The sequence below is a fragment of the Macrobrachium nipponense genome, chromosome 37 (assembly GCF_015104395.2).
Source record: "Macrobrachium nipponense isolate FS-2020 chromosome 37, ASM1510439v2, whole genome shotgun sequence".
In the NCBI taxonomy this organism is placed as follows: Eukaryota; Metazoa; Arthropoda; class Malacostraca; order Decapoda; family Palaemonidae; genus Macrobrachium; species Macrobrachium nipponense.
Window position 1 is genome coordinate 13726162 of NC_061097.1, and position 14871 is coordinate 13741032.

The 14871-nt window shown below is 41.5% G+C and overlaps 1 protein-coding gene across 1 annotated transcript in view; it reads right to left on the reverse strand.

Moving 5' to 3' along the window:
* LOC135209027 (CDK5 regulatory subunit-associated protein 3-like) overlaps positions 1 to 14871 on the reverse strand; it is a 214041-nt gene that overhangs the window by 90481 nt on the left and 108689 nt on the right. Inside the window, exon 4 of the mRNA XM_064241562.1 lies at positions 10817 to 10954. Coding sequence (XP_064097632.1) covers positions 10817 to 10954 — 138 coding nt within the window. The remainder of the gene's footprint in view (positions 1 to 10816; positions 10955 to 14871) is intronic.

The window sequence follows — 14871 nt, forward strand, 5'->3', positions numbered from 1 at the left end:
ACGTTCTGTAAGACAGATTTATTTAATTTGTACTAAACATTTTATAGATATTTTGCTATTTACATTAATATATTAATATATTAAAATTAGTTAATCAATGTTATAAGCATTTTAGGGGGCGTATTATAGTGCTTAAGAGTAAAAGGGTACTAATCTAAGATGACCTAGAATGTTTTGGGATCATGGTTTGGGGTATATTTTTTTTGGAAATATATTAAATTGTTTTAGTATGATAAATTAAGGTATATTTTTGTTTGAACTATAAAATTCAGCAGTGAAATGTTAAAATAGACAGCTAAGAGCATTTTAGTTCAAGAGGAACTGGGTAGTTGGCAGTTATAAGCCAGTTAAAAGCACTTTTTTATGGGATTTTTGCATTTTGGTTGCAAAGACTATCTGCACTTCCAAAAATAAGTAGCCTGTATTACTGATGAAAAGGATAGATTGTCTGAAGGCCAACGGTGTGGCAACCGATCTGGTCTCACGAGCTTTGGCTCTAACTGACATTAAGTCTTCCTCTCCAACTTGCGAATGGGATTCAGTGATCAGATCTTTCAGAAAAATGCAAGACGATTTTTTGACACAGCACAAGGATGGATTCCTAACTGAGCGCCACAACTGATTCAAAGGGCTTTGAATCTTTTCAGTTCTCATCAAATAGTATCTTAGTGCTCTCAGTGGGGACAGAACCCTCTACTCCTCTTCTCTCTTCTGGGCTAGTATTTCCATTTCCATTAAACTTTTAATAGCAAATGAATGATGCCAGGGTTTGGGTGGATCTTCATTTTTTGCTAAAAAGCCCAGGGTGAAACAACATATGGCATCTCCCTGTGCAAATTCCACTCTCTTGTCATGAGCCTGCAGCTCACTTACTCATTTGGGTGTCGCCAAAACCACCAGAAAAAGGGTCTTCCTGGTAAGGTCCCTTTGTATGGTGTTTTTACGTTAACGGGACCAATGGCTTTACGTGACTTCCGAACCACGTCGAGAGTAAACTTCTATCACCAGAAACACACATCTCTCACTCCTCAATGGAATTGCCGAGAATTGAACTCGTGACCACCGAGGTAGGACGCCAACACCATACCAACCACGCCACTGAGGCGCTCAAGGTCCCTTAGTGAGGTGGATTGAAGGGGTTCGAATCAAAGTCCCAAGAACCATTTCAACACCACATCTAAATTCCAAGAGACTGTCTCTGATCCCTTGGATTTTGAAGTATCAAATGATTTTATGAGGTTCAGAGGTCTTGGGGAGCCAATAGATCCAACCATCTGTGCTGAAACACTGAATTTAACATTGCCCTTCAACCTTTAATTGTAGAAGAGGAAAGTACCCTACGTCCTTAAATACAGGAGGAAGTCTGCAATATCCAATAAAGACATCTTAGAAGATGATATGTCATGTCTTCTACACCAAGACCTAATGATTGTCCACTTGGCCTGATAAGACTTTGTCAGAAGAGAAACGTCTGTATTTTACAATTGCTTCCGAAGCTCTTTTTAATAACCCCTTCTGACGGAGGAGGTTCCTGACATTCTGAATCCTGTTAGGGCCAGAGTTGACAATCCTTGGTGGAAGGAGTTGAAGTGGAGTTGTCTCAGCAGACTTATTCTTTGTGGTAACAGCCTCAAAAAGTCTGTCCTCATCAAGAGATCTGCAAACCACTCTTGTCTCAGCCAGAATGGGGCCACTAGGGTCACTGTGACAGAGTGATTCCTGAACTTATCACTCCCTGTATCATGCAGAATGGCTGGAAAGCATAGATTCTCATTCAATCAGCCCTGCAACATGGCATCTGTTGCCCAAGCAAGAGGGTATGAGACTGGTGAACAAAAGGTTGGAAGACAATAATTCTTCAATGTCACAAACAGTCTAGAAGCAGTCTCCCCCACAGTTTCCAAAGGTCCTCACACACCTGAGGATGATGAATCTATTCTGTGGGGAACACCTGCTTGTGACGGCTCAATACGTCCACAGGGACATTGAGTCTGCCCTTGATAAATCAAGTTACTAACTTGGTTTGGTTGTTGTCTGCCCATGAAAGAAGAGGCCTTACTCCTTTAGAAAAGGAGAATGAATGCATCCCTCCTTGCTTCTTTATATATACAGGGCAGTTGTATTGTCGGAATGTATGGTTACTACTTTACTGCTGTCATTTCTTTGAGGTTGATGTGCCAGTTCCTCAATTCTTCGGACCATAATCCCAACACTTCCTGACTGTCAAAGGATCTCCCCAACCTAGATCTGATGCATCTGCACAAAAATCTAGCTTAGGGCTCATTGGAGACAAGAGACTTTCCTTCTGAAATTTTGTCTTCTGAACTCAACCATCACAGATCCTTCTTTATTTCTTGCATTATATGGTATGGAAGACAAATGTATCCAGATATGTCTTCCTGTTCCAGCTGGCCCAAAGATAAAATGGAAATGTTCTCATATGAAGCAAGTGTTCTCTTATGGAGCCTTCCTAAGTGAACGAACTGCTCCATCGAGGCTAAGATTCCGAGAAGGCTCATCCATTGATTCGCCGAGCATGTCTGTTGTGCGAACAATTCTTTTCCTTTTTTCTGGCAAGTCTGAATCCTCTTGGGGGAAATAGAAACCTGAAAACTCAGAGAGTTATCCTCTTGGGGGGAAGTAGAAACCTGAAAACTCAGAGTTATCCTCTTGGGGGGAAGTAGAAACCTGAAAACTCAGAGTTATCCTCTTGGGGGGAAGTAGAAACCTGAAAACTCAGAAAGTTTATCAGCATCCCCAAATACAGAATCTTCTGACATGAAACCAGATGGGACTTCTTGAAGTTGACAAACATGCCTAACTCCTGCGCTAGTTCAAGCATTTGCATAATGTTCTCTATGCAACTCCTCTTCGACGGTGAACTAAGGAGACAGTCATCTAAGAAAAGGGGGATATTCATTCCCATCAGATGTAACCACTGGAGAACGGAGCAATGACTTGTGTAAAAATTTGTGGAACAGTCGAACTGCCCAAGCATAATGCTCGAAACTGGTACACTATGTCTTGAAAAACAAATTGCAGATACAGGCAGTCCCCGGTTGTTGGCGGGGGGGGTTCCATTCCAATGGCTTGATAACCGAAAAACATCGATTTTCGGTGCTTATCAGCGTCAATAATTGGAAATTGATGCATTTCGGGCCGAAAATCAAAACAATGAAAATGGATCACCAATACCGGAGGCCACCAATAATCGTGGACTGTCTGTACTTCCTGGACTTCTGATGTACCGGGATGTGGAAATATGCATCCTGCATATCTATGGATGCCATCCAGTTGCCCTGTTGAATGGATGACATAACAAGAGTGACCTGTTTCCATCCTGAACTTTATATTTTCTACAAAGAAATCCAGGGTGTTCACTTCTAAACACTGGCCTTCATCCCCCTGATGCTTTGGGGACTACATATAGAAGGTTATAAAAGCCGTCAAATTTCATGTCTACTTCTTGTATTTGATGGTTCTCTTCTCGAGGAGAGATACCACCTCACTCTCCAGTGCTGAAAACCTCTCGCAACTACCAAGTAGGCGCAACACGATAGGCTTGTGGACCAAAGTGGGTTTTTCTTTTAATGGAATGGAGTAACCTTCCCTTCCCTAAGTACTGACCCAATCCATTCCCCCGCTCCTCTTTAAGCAGTTTCTCCCACAGTTTCCAAAGGTCCTCACACACCTGAGGATAATGAGTCTATTCTGCGGGGAACACCTGCTTGTGACGGCTCAATACGTCCACAGGGACAATGAATCTGCCCTTGATATATAAAGTTACAAACTTGGTTTGGTTGTTGTCTGCCCATAAAAGAAGAGGCCTTACTCCTTCAGAAAAGGAGAATGAATGCATCCCTCCTTGCTTCTTTATATATACAGGGCTGTTGTATTGTCGGAATGTATGGTCACTACTTGACTGCGAACTACTAATGCAAAGTGTTAAAGACCCAGTCAAATGGCTGTCATTTATTTGAGTTTGATGTGCCGGTTCCTCAATTCTTCGGACCATAATCCCAACACTTCCTGACTGTCTAAGGATCTCCCCAACCTGGATCTGATGCATCTGCACAAAAATCTAGCTTAGGGCTCAATGGAGACAAGAGACTTCCCTTCTGAAATTTTGTCTTCTGAACTCAACCATCACAGATCCTTCTTTATTTCTTGCATTATATGGTATGGAAGACAAATGTATCCAGATATGTCTTCCTGTTACAGCTAGCCCAAAGATAAAATGGAAATGTTCTCATATGAAGCAAGTGTTTTCTTAAGGAGCCTTCCTGAGTAAACAAACTGTTCCATCGAGGCTAAGATTCCGAGAAGGCTCATCCATTGATTCGCCGAGCATGTCTGTTGTTCGAACAATTCTTTTACCTTTTTCAGGCAAGTCTGAATCCTCTTGGGGGAAGTAGAAATCTGAAAACTCAGAAAGTTTATCAGCATCCCCAAATACAGAATCTTCTGACATGAAACCAGCTAGGACTTCTTGAAGTTGACTAACATGCCTAACTCCTGTGCTAGTTCAAGCATTTGCATAATGTTCTCCATGCAACTCTTCTTCAATGGTGAACTAAGGAGACAGTCATCCAAGAAAAGGGGGATATTCATTCCCATCAGATGTAACCACTGGCGAACAGAGCAATGACTTACGTAAAAACTTGTGGAACAGTCGAACTGCCCAAGCATAATGCTCGAAACTGGTACACTCTGTCTTGAAAAACAAATCGCAGGTACAGACAGTCCCCGGTTGTTGGCAGGGGGTTCCGTTCCAATGGCTTGATAACCGAAAATCATTGATTTTCAGCGCTTATCAGCGTCAATAATTGGAAATTGATGCATTTCGGTGCCGATTTTAAATGGATCACCAATACCGGAGGCCACCAATAATTGTGGACTGTCTGTACTTCCTGGACTTCTGACGTACCGGGATGTGGAAATATGCATCCTGCATATCTATGGATGCTATCCAGTTGCCCTGTTGAATGGATGACATAACAAGAGTGACCTGTTTCCATCCCGAACTTTATCTTTTCCACAAAGAAATTCAGGGTGCTCACTTCTAAACACTGGCCTTCATCCCCCTGATGCTTTGGGGACCACATCAAGCCGTCAAACTTGATGTCTACTACTTGTTTGAGGGTTCTCTTCTTGATGAGAGATACCACCTTCCTCACCAGTGCTGAAAACCTCTCGCAACTACCAAGTAGGAGCAACACGATAGGCTTGTGGACCAAAGTGGGTTTTTCTTTGAATGGAATGGAATAATCTTCCCTTCCCTGAGTACTGACACGATCCATTCCCCTGCTCCTCTTTCACTCCATTACTTCCAGTAGTGTAGGAGTCTTGCTCCTACCGGTGCATGAAGACCGAGATTCTCACTTTCGGGTTGCAAGCTTGGACGATGACTTTATTGTATGATCGCGCCAGAAACTGAAGGTTCGTTCTAGGTCTTGACTGTGATCTATTTCTACAGCCTTGAAAGGGCAATGGCTGAAAGAGTGAGACAGTTCTGTTCCTGTTACTGGCAAGTGTCAGGTCCCAGGAGCATCTAGAAGATTGTGCTAACAGATCCACAGTGCTTTTCTTTTGAAGTTCAGAAGAAATATCACTAATTGTTGACTTAGGGAAGAGGCGCTTTATTTATATACAGGTAGTCTTCGGTATAAATCGGCATTTATTACAATACCAAAAATAAAAGGAACACTTGAGTGTAACAAACACCAGACTATCAGTATCATGAATCAGATCACAAAAATAATATTAATGATTGTTTTCAACAGAATAAGAAATAAGATACTCCTGGAAATTGGCAATGAACAATGTGGTTTTATGGACAAGAAATATAATTTTTATATTGAAAATGTTGATGGAGAGAGCAATAGAAGTGAAAAAGGATCTATATGTTTGTTTTGTTGACTATGAAAAGGCTTTTGATCGGGTTAGACATGTAGACCTTATAAGGATACTGGAACAGATAAATATCTATGGGAAAGATCTAAGATTGATAAAGAATTTATATTGGAATCAAGAGGCATCAATGAAAGTAGAAAATGATGAATCAGAGACTCGGCACATCAAGAGAGGTGTACGACAGGGCTGTGTGTTACCACCTGATTTCTTCAATTTATATAGTGAAATGATAATGCGAGATCTCAGAGATATGAAAGGAATTAAGGTTGGAGGAGTCAATATTAATATCAGATATGCTGATGATACAGCACTTGTTGCAGAATCCCATGATAAACTTCAAGCTTTAATCAGTACAGGCGGCCCTCCGTTAGCGGCAGGGGTTCCGTTCCTGGCCACCGACGCCAAGCGATTTTCGACGTTGAGCGATTTTAAAGCCTACGGCCGCCGCACACCTTCTTTCGAAAAACTCTAACCCAGTCAAAGGCGCCGTAATCCCACAACGGCGCAGTAAGTAAAATTATATTTATGCAGTATAGTACTATAGAATTTACTGTACAGTACATGTGGGTGTCTAGAGTATGTAAAGATATAATAAAGTTTATACAGTGTACAGGTAGCTGTAGTGTTCAGGTTATGATAATTAGTCTTACGATAGTCCGATTTTATGAGAGATCAAATTACAATGGCCTAACTTTATCCATCTTCTAGTTACATAAGTTCAATAACAGCAAAAGAGAATGATGAAAGTGTGGTTTTAACGTTATACTCGTTGCGTGAACGTGTACAGCCATGAACAACCGAACGAGAAACGACTTTTTTTTTTTTTTTTTTTTTTTCTAAGTACAACCGAACTGGATAACATCTGTTTGGCTTGTATTTCGATCATCGTACTACAGTGCAACATTGCCGTATTTGTTATAAATGGCGTTATGTATAGAATATAACTGAGATATCTTAATGTAATAACTTTATTCGCTATAGATCAGAGATCAATATAGATTAAAGATCAACCGGGAAATATACCGTTAAATTTAAACCTAGTTATAACTGAAGCTGAGAAAACTGTTCAAGCTGCTAATGACTATTATCGTACATCGGCAACAAGGATAAAACTGCAGTAAACGTCTGCCATCACACACAACTGTAGATAAAATTGGGATAAAATCATTTTAATCAAAACTACTGTGCTTGAAAGAACACATTTTACTGTTGGTTTCACGCCGATATAAGATAAATAACGTAAAGTTCGTATTACGATGATATAAAGGATTATTGCGAACTGGAATTCACATAATTTTATTTATACGTCAATTAAAACATGCCGCCAATGTAATCTGTTAACGAAAAAAATAGTAGTTCACATTCACAACGAGACATATTCAATAAATATTTCCACCTAAAAACACGCTGTATAAGGAAAAATAACTTTGTCTCATATAAGTCAAGTATATAGATATTCGTTTATGCTAACTAGAAGCAAGAGCATTCGCTCAGAATTGCGTTATGGTGAAACAAACTCGTATTCATCAGCTGATTTCAAACCACAACATTGGCCGCTCCGCGGAATACGGGCTTAAGTTTGCCGTAGTATTTTAAAATACAATAATATGAGAATACATACAATATTCTTGGATACAGTGAAATAATGTATAACTTTTAAAGAAATTTATGGAAAAGATGCATAAGTTAATAAAATAACACAATGCATTTTCGGAACTGGCGGACAAGAACGAACATGAAAAACCATCCCCTGACAACGTGGAGCGTAGTTACAAAGGCTGCCTTAATTTGTATCTTATTTCTGTACAAAAATGAAAATACCTTTACGTAATATATTTTCATACACATTTTAAACATAAAAGCATAAACATTTGAAAAATCGACACATCGATCGCTAAATTTGCACTCTTTTTATCTCGATATTTTCGGAAGAGCGGCAGACGGCGGCATACAAGAACGAACTTGAAAAAAAACAACGTAGTTGATAACTTGAAGGAGAGTTTCAAAAGCTGCCTTTTTATCATATTTCTGCACAGAAATAAAAATACCCTATTTGTAATACATTTTCATACACATTTTAAACATAAAAAGCATAAACATTTATAAAATCGACACATCGATCGCTAATTTGCACTTCTTTTTTTTTAAATCGATATTTTCGGAAGAGCGGCAGGCGGCGGCTTCAAGAAAGAACATGAAAAAAATATCGTATTTAATAACGTGAAGGGCAGTTTCAAAAGCTGCCTTTGTATCATATTTCTGTACAGAAATAAAAATGCCTTTCACGTAATACATTTTCATACACATTTGAAACAAAAGCATGAACATTTATGAATCGACACATCCATAGCTAAATTTGCACTTATGTAACTCGATATTTTCGGCATAGAACAGCGTCAGAGGCATATATTTTACCCTAATACCTACGTAATAACTCTCCATAAAATTTGTTAATATAATTTGCATAACCTTTATGGTCTGAACGGCATTTCTACAAATGTATGGACTCGTTAGACAACGGCGCTAGCGGCGCTGTTAACTGAAATTTGTGCCGTAAAGATACCTTTAAAATACCTTATTTTTTAAATGAATATTTTTGACGACCGCCGTAAAACCGATTCGCCGTTGAGTGATTGGGCCGTTAACCGCGGGCCGCCTGTACTTTACACCAATCACGCAGAGAAAGAGGTCTGTCAATAAATATTAAGAAAAACAGAAGTTATGGTTATCACCAAGGAGGAAATCCCCCCATGAATAGATATAAGAATTAATGCTGAAACAGTTAAACAAACCAATAGTTTTAATTATTTAGGATGCACTGTCACAAGTGATGGAAAATGCAAAAAAGAGATGAAGAAGAGAATATCCATGGCAAAAGATGCATTTGGTAAGATCAAGAAATTAGTCACCAACTTGAAAATATCTATGAATCTGAGGAGGTTTGTGAAATTTTTTGTTTGGTCTGTATTGTTATATGGCTGTGAAACTTGGACCTTGAGGAGGGCAGACAAGGAGAGGTTACAGGCTGCAGAAATTGGGTTTTTGAGAAGGATAATAAAAATATCATGGACAGAAAGGAAAATTGATGAAGTATTAGAGAGAGTAGGCATTGAAAGAGAGCTTTTGGCCTCAGTGAGAGCTAGACAAATGCAGTTTGTGGGTCACATAGTGAGAAGACAAGAACTAGAGGATCTCTCTCTCTCTCTCACTGGTAAAATCAATGGAAGGAGACTAAGAGAAATACCTAGGAAAAAATATATGGATGGATTGGTGAGAATGACTAGAGGAAGAATGTCTGCAGCTCAGTTGCTGCAGAGAGCCAGAAACAGAGAGGAATGGCGAACCATGATTGCCGATGTCCTTGGGGATATGGCTCCTGGATGATGATGATGAGTTGACGGTTATTGGTGGACTTGGTTAATGGTGATTTGGTTTTATGGCGCTCGTCTAGTGCCATAAAATTGGCGGTTATCGGTGCCATAAGGTGCTGATAGTAGAGTTATGGCACCATAACATACCTAACAGAGGTGCCATTAACTGGTTATCGGCACCATTAACCGAAACTTGCTGTCATAAATCACAGTTTCGGATAATGGCGGCTTTTGTTTATCAGCACTCCGCTGAGAACAGAACCCCTGCTGATAACCAGGGAGTGCCTGTATAATATAAGTGTGTGTGTGCATTTTTGTCAAGTATGTGTAAATATTACTATATAAGTGTGATATGAAATGAAAAGTGTAATGAAATTAACATGTTTAATCAAGGACAAATAGACAACATTAAATTTTTTAAACTCTCCTCACCATTTATATATCCTGTAATTATATTATGTATTTAATGATAAATTTTCTCTTAACCTAAAATTCACAATTCAGCTCAAATAATGAATAGCATGTGTGTTTAACACAACATAGTAAAATAAATGTAAAAAATAACATTGGTATTATTTCTTTTTTCTGTTTAATAATTAGATTGTTATTATCATTATCTTATACATAAAAGATTATGTAAATTACAGAAGCACCTCAACTTATATTAGGCTTCAGGGGTCTGGCCTTCTAATAGGTAACAAAGACAATGTAGTACAACCAGCTCTTGCATATTTCATGTCTTGTACCTCGCAATGCCACATAGTTCCTAACCTAAACACCTCCACAATAACATTAACACTCAATTTCAGATCCAGTGAGCCCCCCCGTATTCACGGATAATTTGCCTATTTGCAGTACAGTGGTCCCCCGTATTCACGGGGGATGCGTACCAGACCCCACCGTGAATAGTTAGAACCCGCAAATAGTTGAAACCCCTATAAAACAATGAAAATAGCCTATTTTGTTAGTTAAAACTCAAGAAAAACCCACAAAAAATATTTATACTTGGTTTTTTTAATAGTTTTATCACAAAAAGTGCATTTTATCATGAAATTGATAAAAAAAATCCAAGAATTTGTGGATATTTCTCATAGAAAAATACCGCGAATAATGGGGGGAAAAGTTTCCGATAGAAATCTACGAATGTGTGAGTCCGTGAATCCGGAGAACACGAATACGGGGGGGTCCACTGTATTTATCTATGAGAAATATCCACAATTTCCTGGTTTTTTTTTATCAATTTCATCATAAAATGCACTTTTTGTGATAAAACTATTAAAAAACCAGGTATAAACATTTTTAGTGAGTTTTTCTTGAGTTTTAACTACCCAAACAGACAGTTTTAAGCATTTTTAAAGGGGTTTCAACTATTCGTGGATTCTAGCTATTCGCGGAGGGTCTGGTACACATCCCCCGAATACGGGGGAACACTGTATTTACCTAAAACTGTATCACAACTGAAATGGTAGCCTAGCAACAAATAATAAAAATAATGCAGTAGATAATGTAAAACATCTGTGCCAAAACCATACCTGTTGCATCTGAACTCCTTTCAAAACCTGTCGTTTAATTGCAGGAATCTCATAGCTGATATACCGAGCTAAAAGCTGTCCAGCTTCAGCTAAATAAACATTATCTTTTTCATACAGTTTTACTACCTCCTGCCAATCCTGTAAATAGTAAAATAAAAAAGGTAGCTTATGGTGACAAACTTCAAGTAACAGCATATATATGATCATCTAAAATAAAAGTTTTAAAATTTATTTTTTATAATAAATTAACATTTTATTTATACTTACTAAGTAATTATAGTACTGCCTAAACGTTCACTTGCCATCAGATTAAAATTTCAAAATTTGTGTAGGATAACTAGGCCTGTCCACTTTCAGGGTAAGGAAGGAACAATGCAGCTGAGAGTTGCCAATTGTTTTCTGCCCTGATGTCCATATGAGGGGAGGAGGGAGGTCTTTCATTCTTAATTACTTGCTGAATCCCTCATTGCACTAGAGGTGGGAAAAAATGGACTCTTTTGATTCCCAAAACATTATTGATGATGACGAGTTAGGGAATATAAAATCTCTAACACTGATACAATGCTTGTTGCTCCTTACCTGGTGAGAGAGCTGTAGCAGGTAGATACTGCCTCTGGTTGGTGGTCATCTTAACTATTTAAAGTGTGGGAGCTTACAGTGAGGGATAAGACCATTGCTCTCTCTCTCTCTCTCTCTCTCTCTCTCTCTCTCTCTCTCTCTCTCTCTCTCCTCTCACATATATATATACATCATGTATATATATTTATACAGTATATATATATATATATCTATATATATATATAATATATATATATATATATATATAATATATATATATATATATATTTCTGGGCTCAGCTCGTGTCGGCCTATGAAAGTATCCTTAATATCATTCTTTCTAGGTAAAATTAATCTAAAATTACCAGAGAAAAACAAAATTAAGAAAATGTCAGTAAAACTGACTCGCTCACTCTATAAAAGAAGTGTCGGTATGAGAATATAGGCGAGTGGGATCACTACCACGAGTCATTCACCATTTAGACCTTCCAACATAAAATCCCCACCAGAGAGAGCTGATACCAAAGGGTGATGCGGCCGCTACTACTACTACTACTACCGACGCCACGGACAGCAGCGCCCCTAGCGGACATCCTTAATCATTAGGTTCGCAGCGCTTGAGTGCTTTTTCCTCTCGTGTTGTGTTTTCGTAATTTTACCTCGTCATTACGATGGAACGTGCAGCTATCGCATCGGCTAAGTTAAGTGCCTCATAAGTAGTATTTTACAGTTTTTTAGTCTTCCAGGGACCAGTATTTTCCTTCTTAATAGGTCATATACGGTCTCCCGGTTGACTCGTGGCGGCTGCGTGCCGCCTCGTGTTAAGATTTCCCGGTCTCCCATACTGGGACATCTTATACTTATGGGCTTACTATATTACGTTCATCGTTATTACATCGTTTTTATAGCTAGGACAGCCCTTTTACCATTTCTCTTAGTTTGGTATTTAGGGCTATACCGTGTTTCTGGCCCAGCATCCCGGCTCTTGCTCTACATCGGCTACCGCTGGCTCCGAGTAGTCAACTGTTCTTCGGAACAGCTTGCTCCTCCTGGGCTTCTTTCTTTTACTAAAAGTGTCTTTTCCCCCTTTACGATGTATTATCAGTGTTATTTAGGGTGTTAGGCTAGCCTAGGTGCATGTACCATGTGTTGGTACAGTCTGGTTCACGTGGCCCCTCCATGGTTGTGTTGCTATCGCGGCTTAGGCCACCTGCGATCACGTGTCCCATAGCACCTTACCCTTCCCCTTCCCTCCCTACCAGGTATAGGGAGGGGTCTGGGGGACTCCTTGGTTGCCATGACAACCACAGTAGCCTTCCTCCCTCTCCCTCTGAGGAGGCCAGGAGCTCCCTCCCAGCTGGGGTACAGGGCGACCACTTGTCTCGGGTACCGGGTCACCGAGCGGGTAGCTGTAGGGACGGGGAGGGGTAGGCCACCCCCCCCTCTCTCTCTCTCCCGCCGTGTTACGCCGGACCCCCCACCTATTGCTTCAGTCCCACCCTTCCCCTACTGTAATGAACGGAGCCTCCGCTGAAGCCGGGGCCCCTTTGGTTATAGGTTCGTCTGGCTCCGCCAGCGGGCGGGGTGGACATTACTAGTGGTCTGTTGCTTGCCTACTATATCCTTTTTTCCGCTACCGGAGGAGAGCTCGCTCCTTACCCGGGCACTCTTCTAGTAGACGGGAAATTTTATATATTCGTTATATATACGGATACCCTACCCTAATATTACGGTGAATTTTAGTTTTAATTTATTTATGTGTGCCATCTCCGTCGTTCTCCGTCATGGTTTCATGGCTCCTCACCACTCCTGGTTGGAATCTTTTTCCTGTCTCCGGCGTAGCCTTAGACAACTCCAACCGCCTAGTTACCACACGTATTATGGCGGGGCTCTGGTTTAATCTAACTTTCACGCTCCGGCATGCAGCGGAGCAATTGTTAGGCTGTAAGTGTGCACCTGATACTTATGTATCTCTCCACTTACAGGCTATCAACTGTCAGGTCCCGGGTTGCAACGCAACACTCTACGACCCCTGCGCCCATGAGGAGTGTAGGACTCACGCCCCGTGTGCCACCACCCACAATGGACTGATCGTCTGGCACCCAGAAGCTTGCACCATCTGCTACGACCTTGTTAGTCAGCTGTTGGGTGGGGTAAGTCTACTCTTAGACTTCGGTTGGTCTTATCACTAATAACACTTAGTTTTAAGCTTTGTTCAACCCTGTCTCCGCCGCTAGAAGCTTCCATTTCGCCCTTCTCTTTTCTTTCAGGCTGCCGCCGTGAAGGAAGTCGCCTTGGCAACCTGAAGGCTTGGGTGGGCGGCTTCGGAAGAACGCCGCCAAGGGCCAGCCGTACATTCTGGACAAGAAGCTGGCCGTTCAGATCTTCCCCGGTGGCAAGTCGACCGGCTATGTTGACCCCATCTCGGCAGCCCCTCTCATAACTTCGATCCAGCAGGAGGTGCAGCAGGCGTTCGGGTCCGTCTCCACGCAGGAGCCGGTCCCAGATGTGGCTAACTTGGACCTGAACATCGAGCCTATGGCGGTATGGGCAGAGGATTTGTTGGTTGAGGTAGGTGTGTCGGGCGCCCAAGGTCTTTCCTTGGGCGCTCCTGGATCTTCTTCCCCTGTCCTTTCTTCTGCCTCTTTCCAAGGCTTTACGGGATCTGAGATCCCTGCCCGCTCTCCCGCTCTTTCTGTACCCCCGAAGGTGAAGGGACAGAGAGAACAGAAGACTCTCCATAAGACGACTTCTAAGAAGTCGTCGTCGTCTTCTTCAGCTAGGAAGTCTACGACTTCCTACGCTGACGCGGTGAAGGCAAAGCCGAGCTCTTCTTACTCTAAGAGCTCTAGAAGCAAGGCTTCTAAGGAGAAGGCTCGCGCTCCAGCCGAGCCAACGCCTTCTCCGGCATCCACCGGATCCACTCCGGTAACTCCTGTTGGTGTGGCGGGACCGAGCTCCTTTGATCCCACCACCTTTTCGGCAGTTGTGATGCAGCAAGTGGGAGAGATGGTTGGCTCGAGGATGACCGCCCTCGGGTCTAAGTTTGAACAGATGTTTGCGCAGCTGTCAAACACCATCAACCAGTCTGGCCAATCCATTCAGGATCTCTCTAACAGAGTTAGAGAGCAAGAGGACCGTTTTGCTGGACTTAGTCAGGTTCCTCAGCCAAGCTCCCCCGTAGCAGGTACTGGCATTTTGCAGTTACCTCCCTACGAATCCCTACCAGCCTTCTCCATGGATAACCCATGGAGAGTGGCCGCTTATGCCCCCTTCAAGGACGGCATGATCTCTATCCCGGAGTGTGGAACTCGAAGAATTGAGGACTTCGAGTTCTATCCTCCTGGACTGACTCAGCCTTTCATTGGGTATGCTAGGCTGACCGTTGCTGCTCTCACTAGAGATGACAAGATTTCCCGAGAGACTGTGCTGTATAGTAGGGATCACGCACAGCGGGAATGGGTTCACTGCCTGGAGGATTGGGAGTGTACTAACAC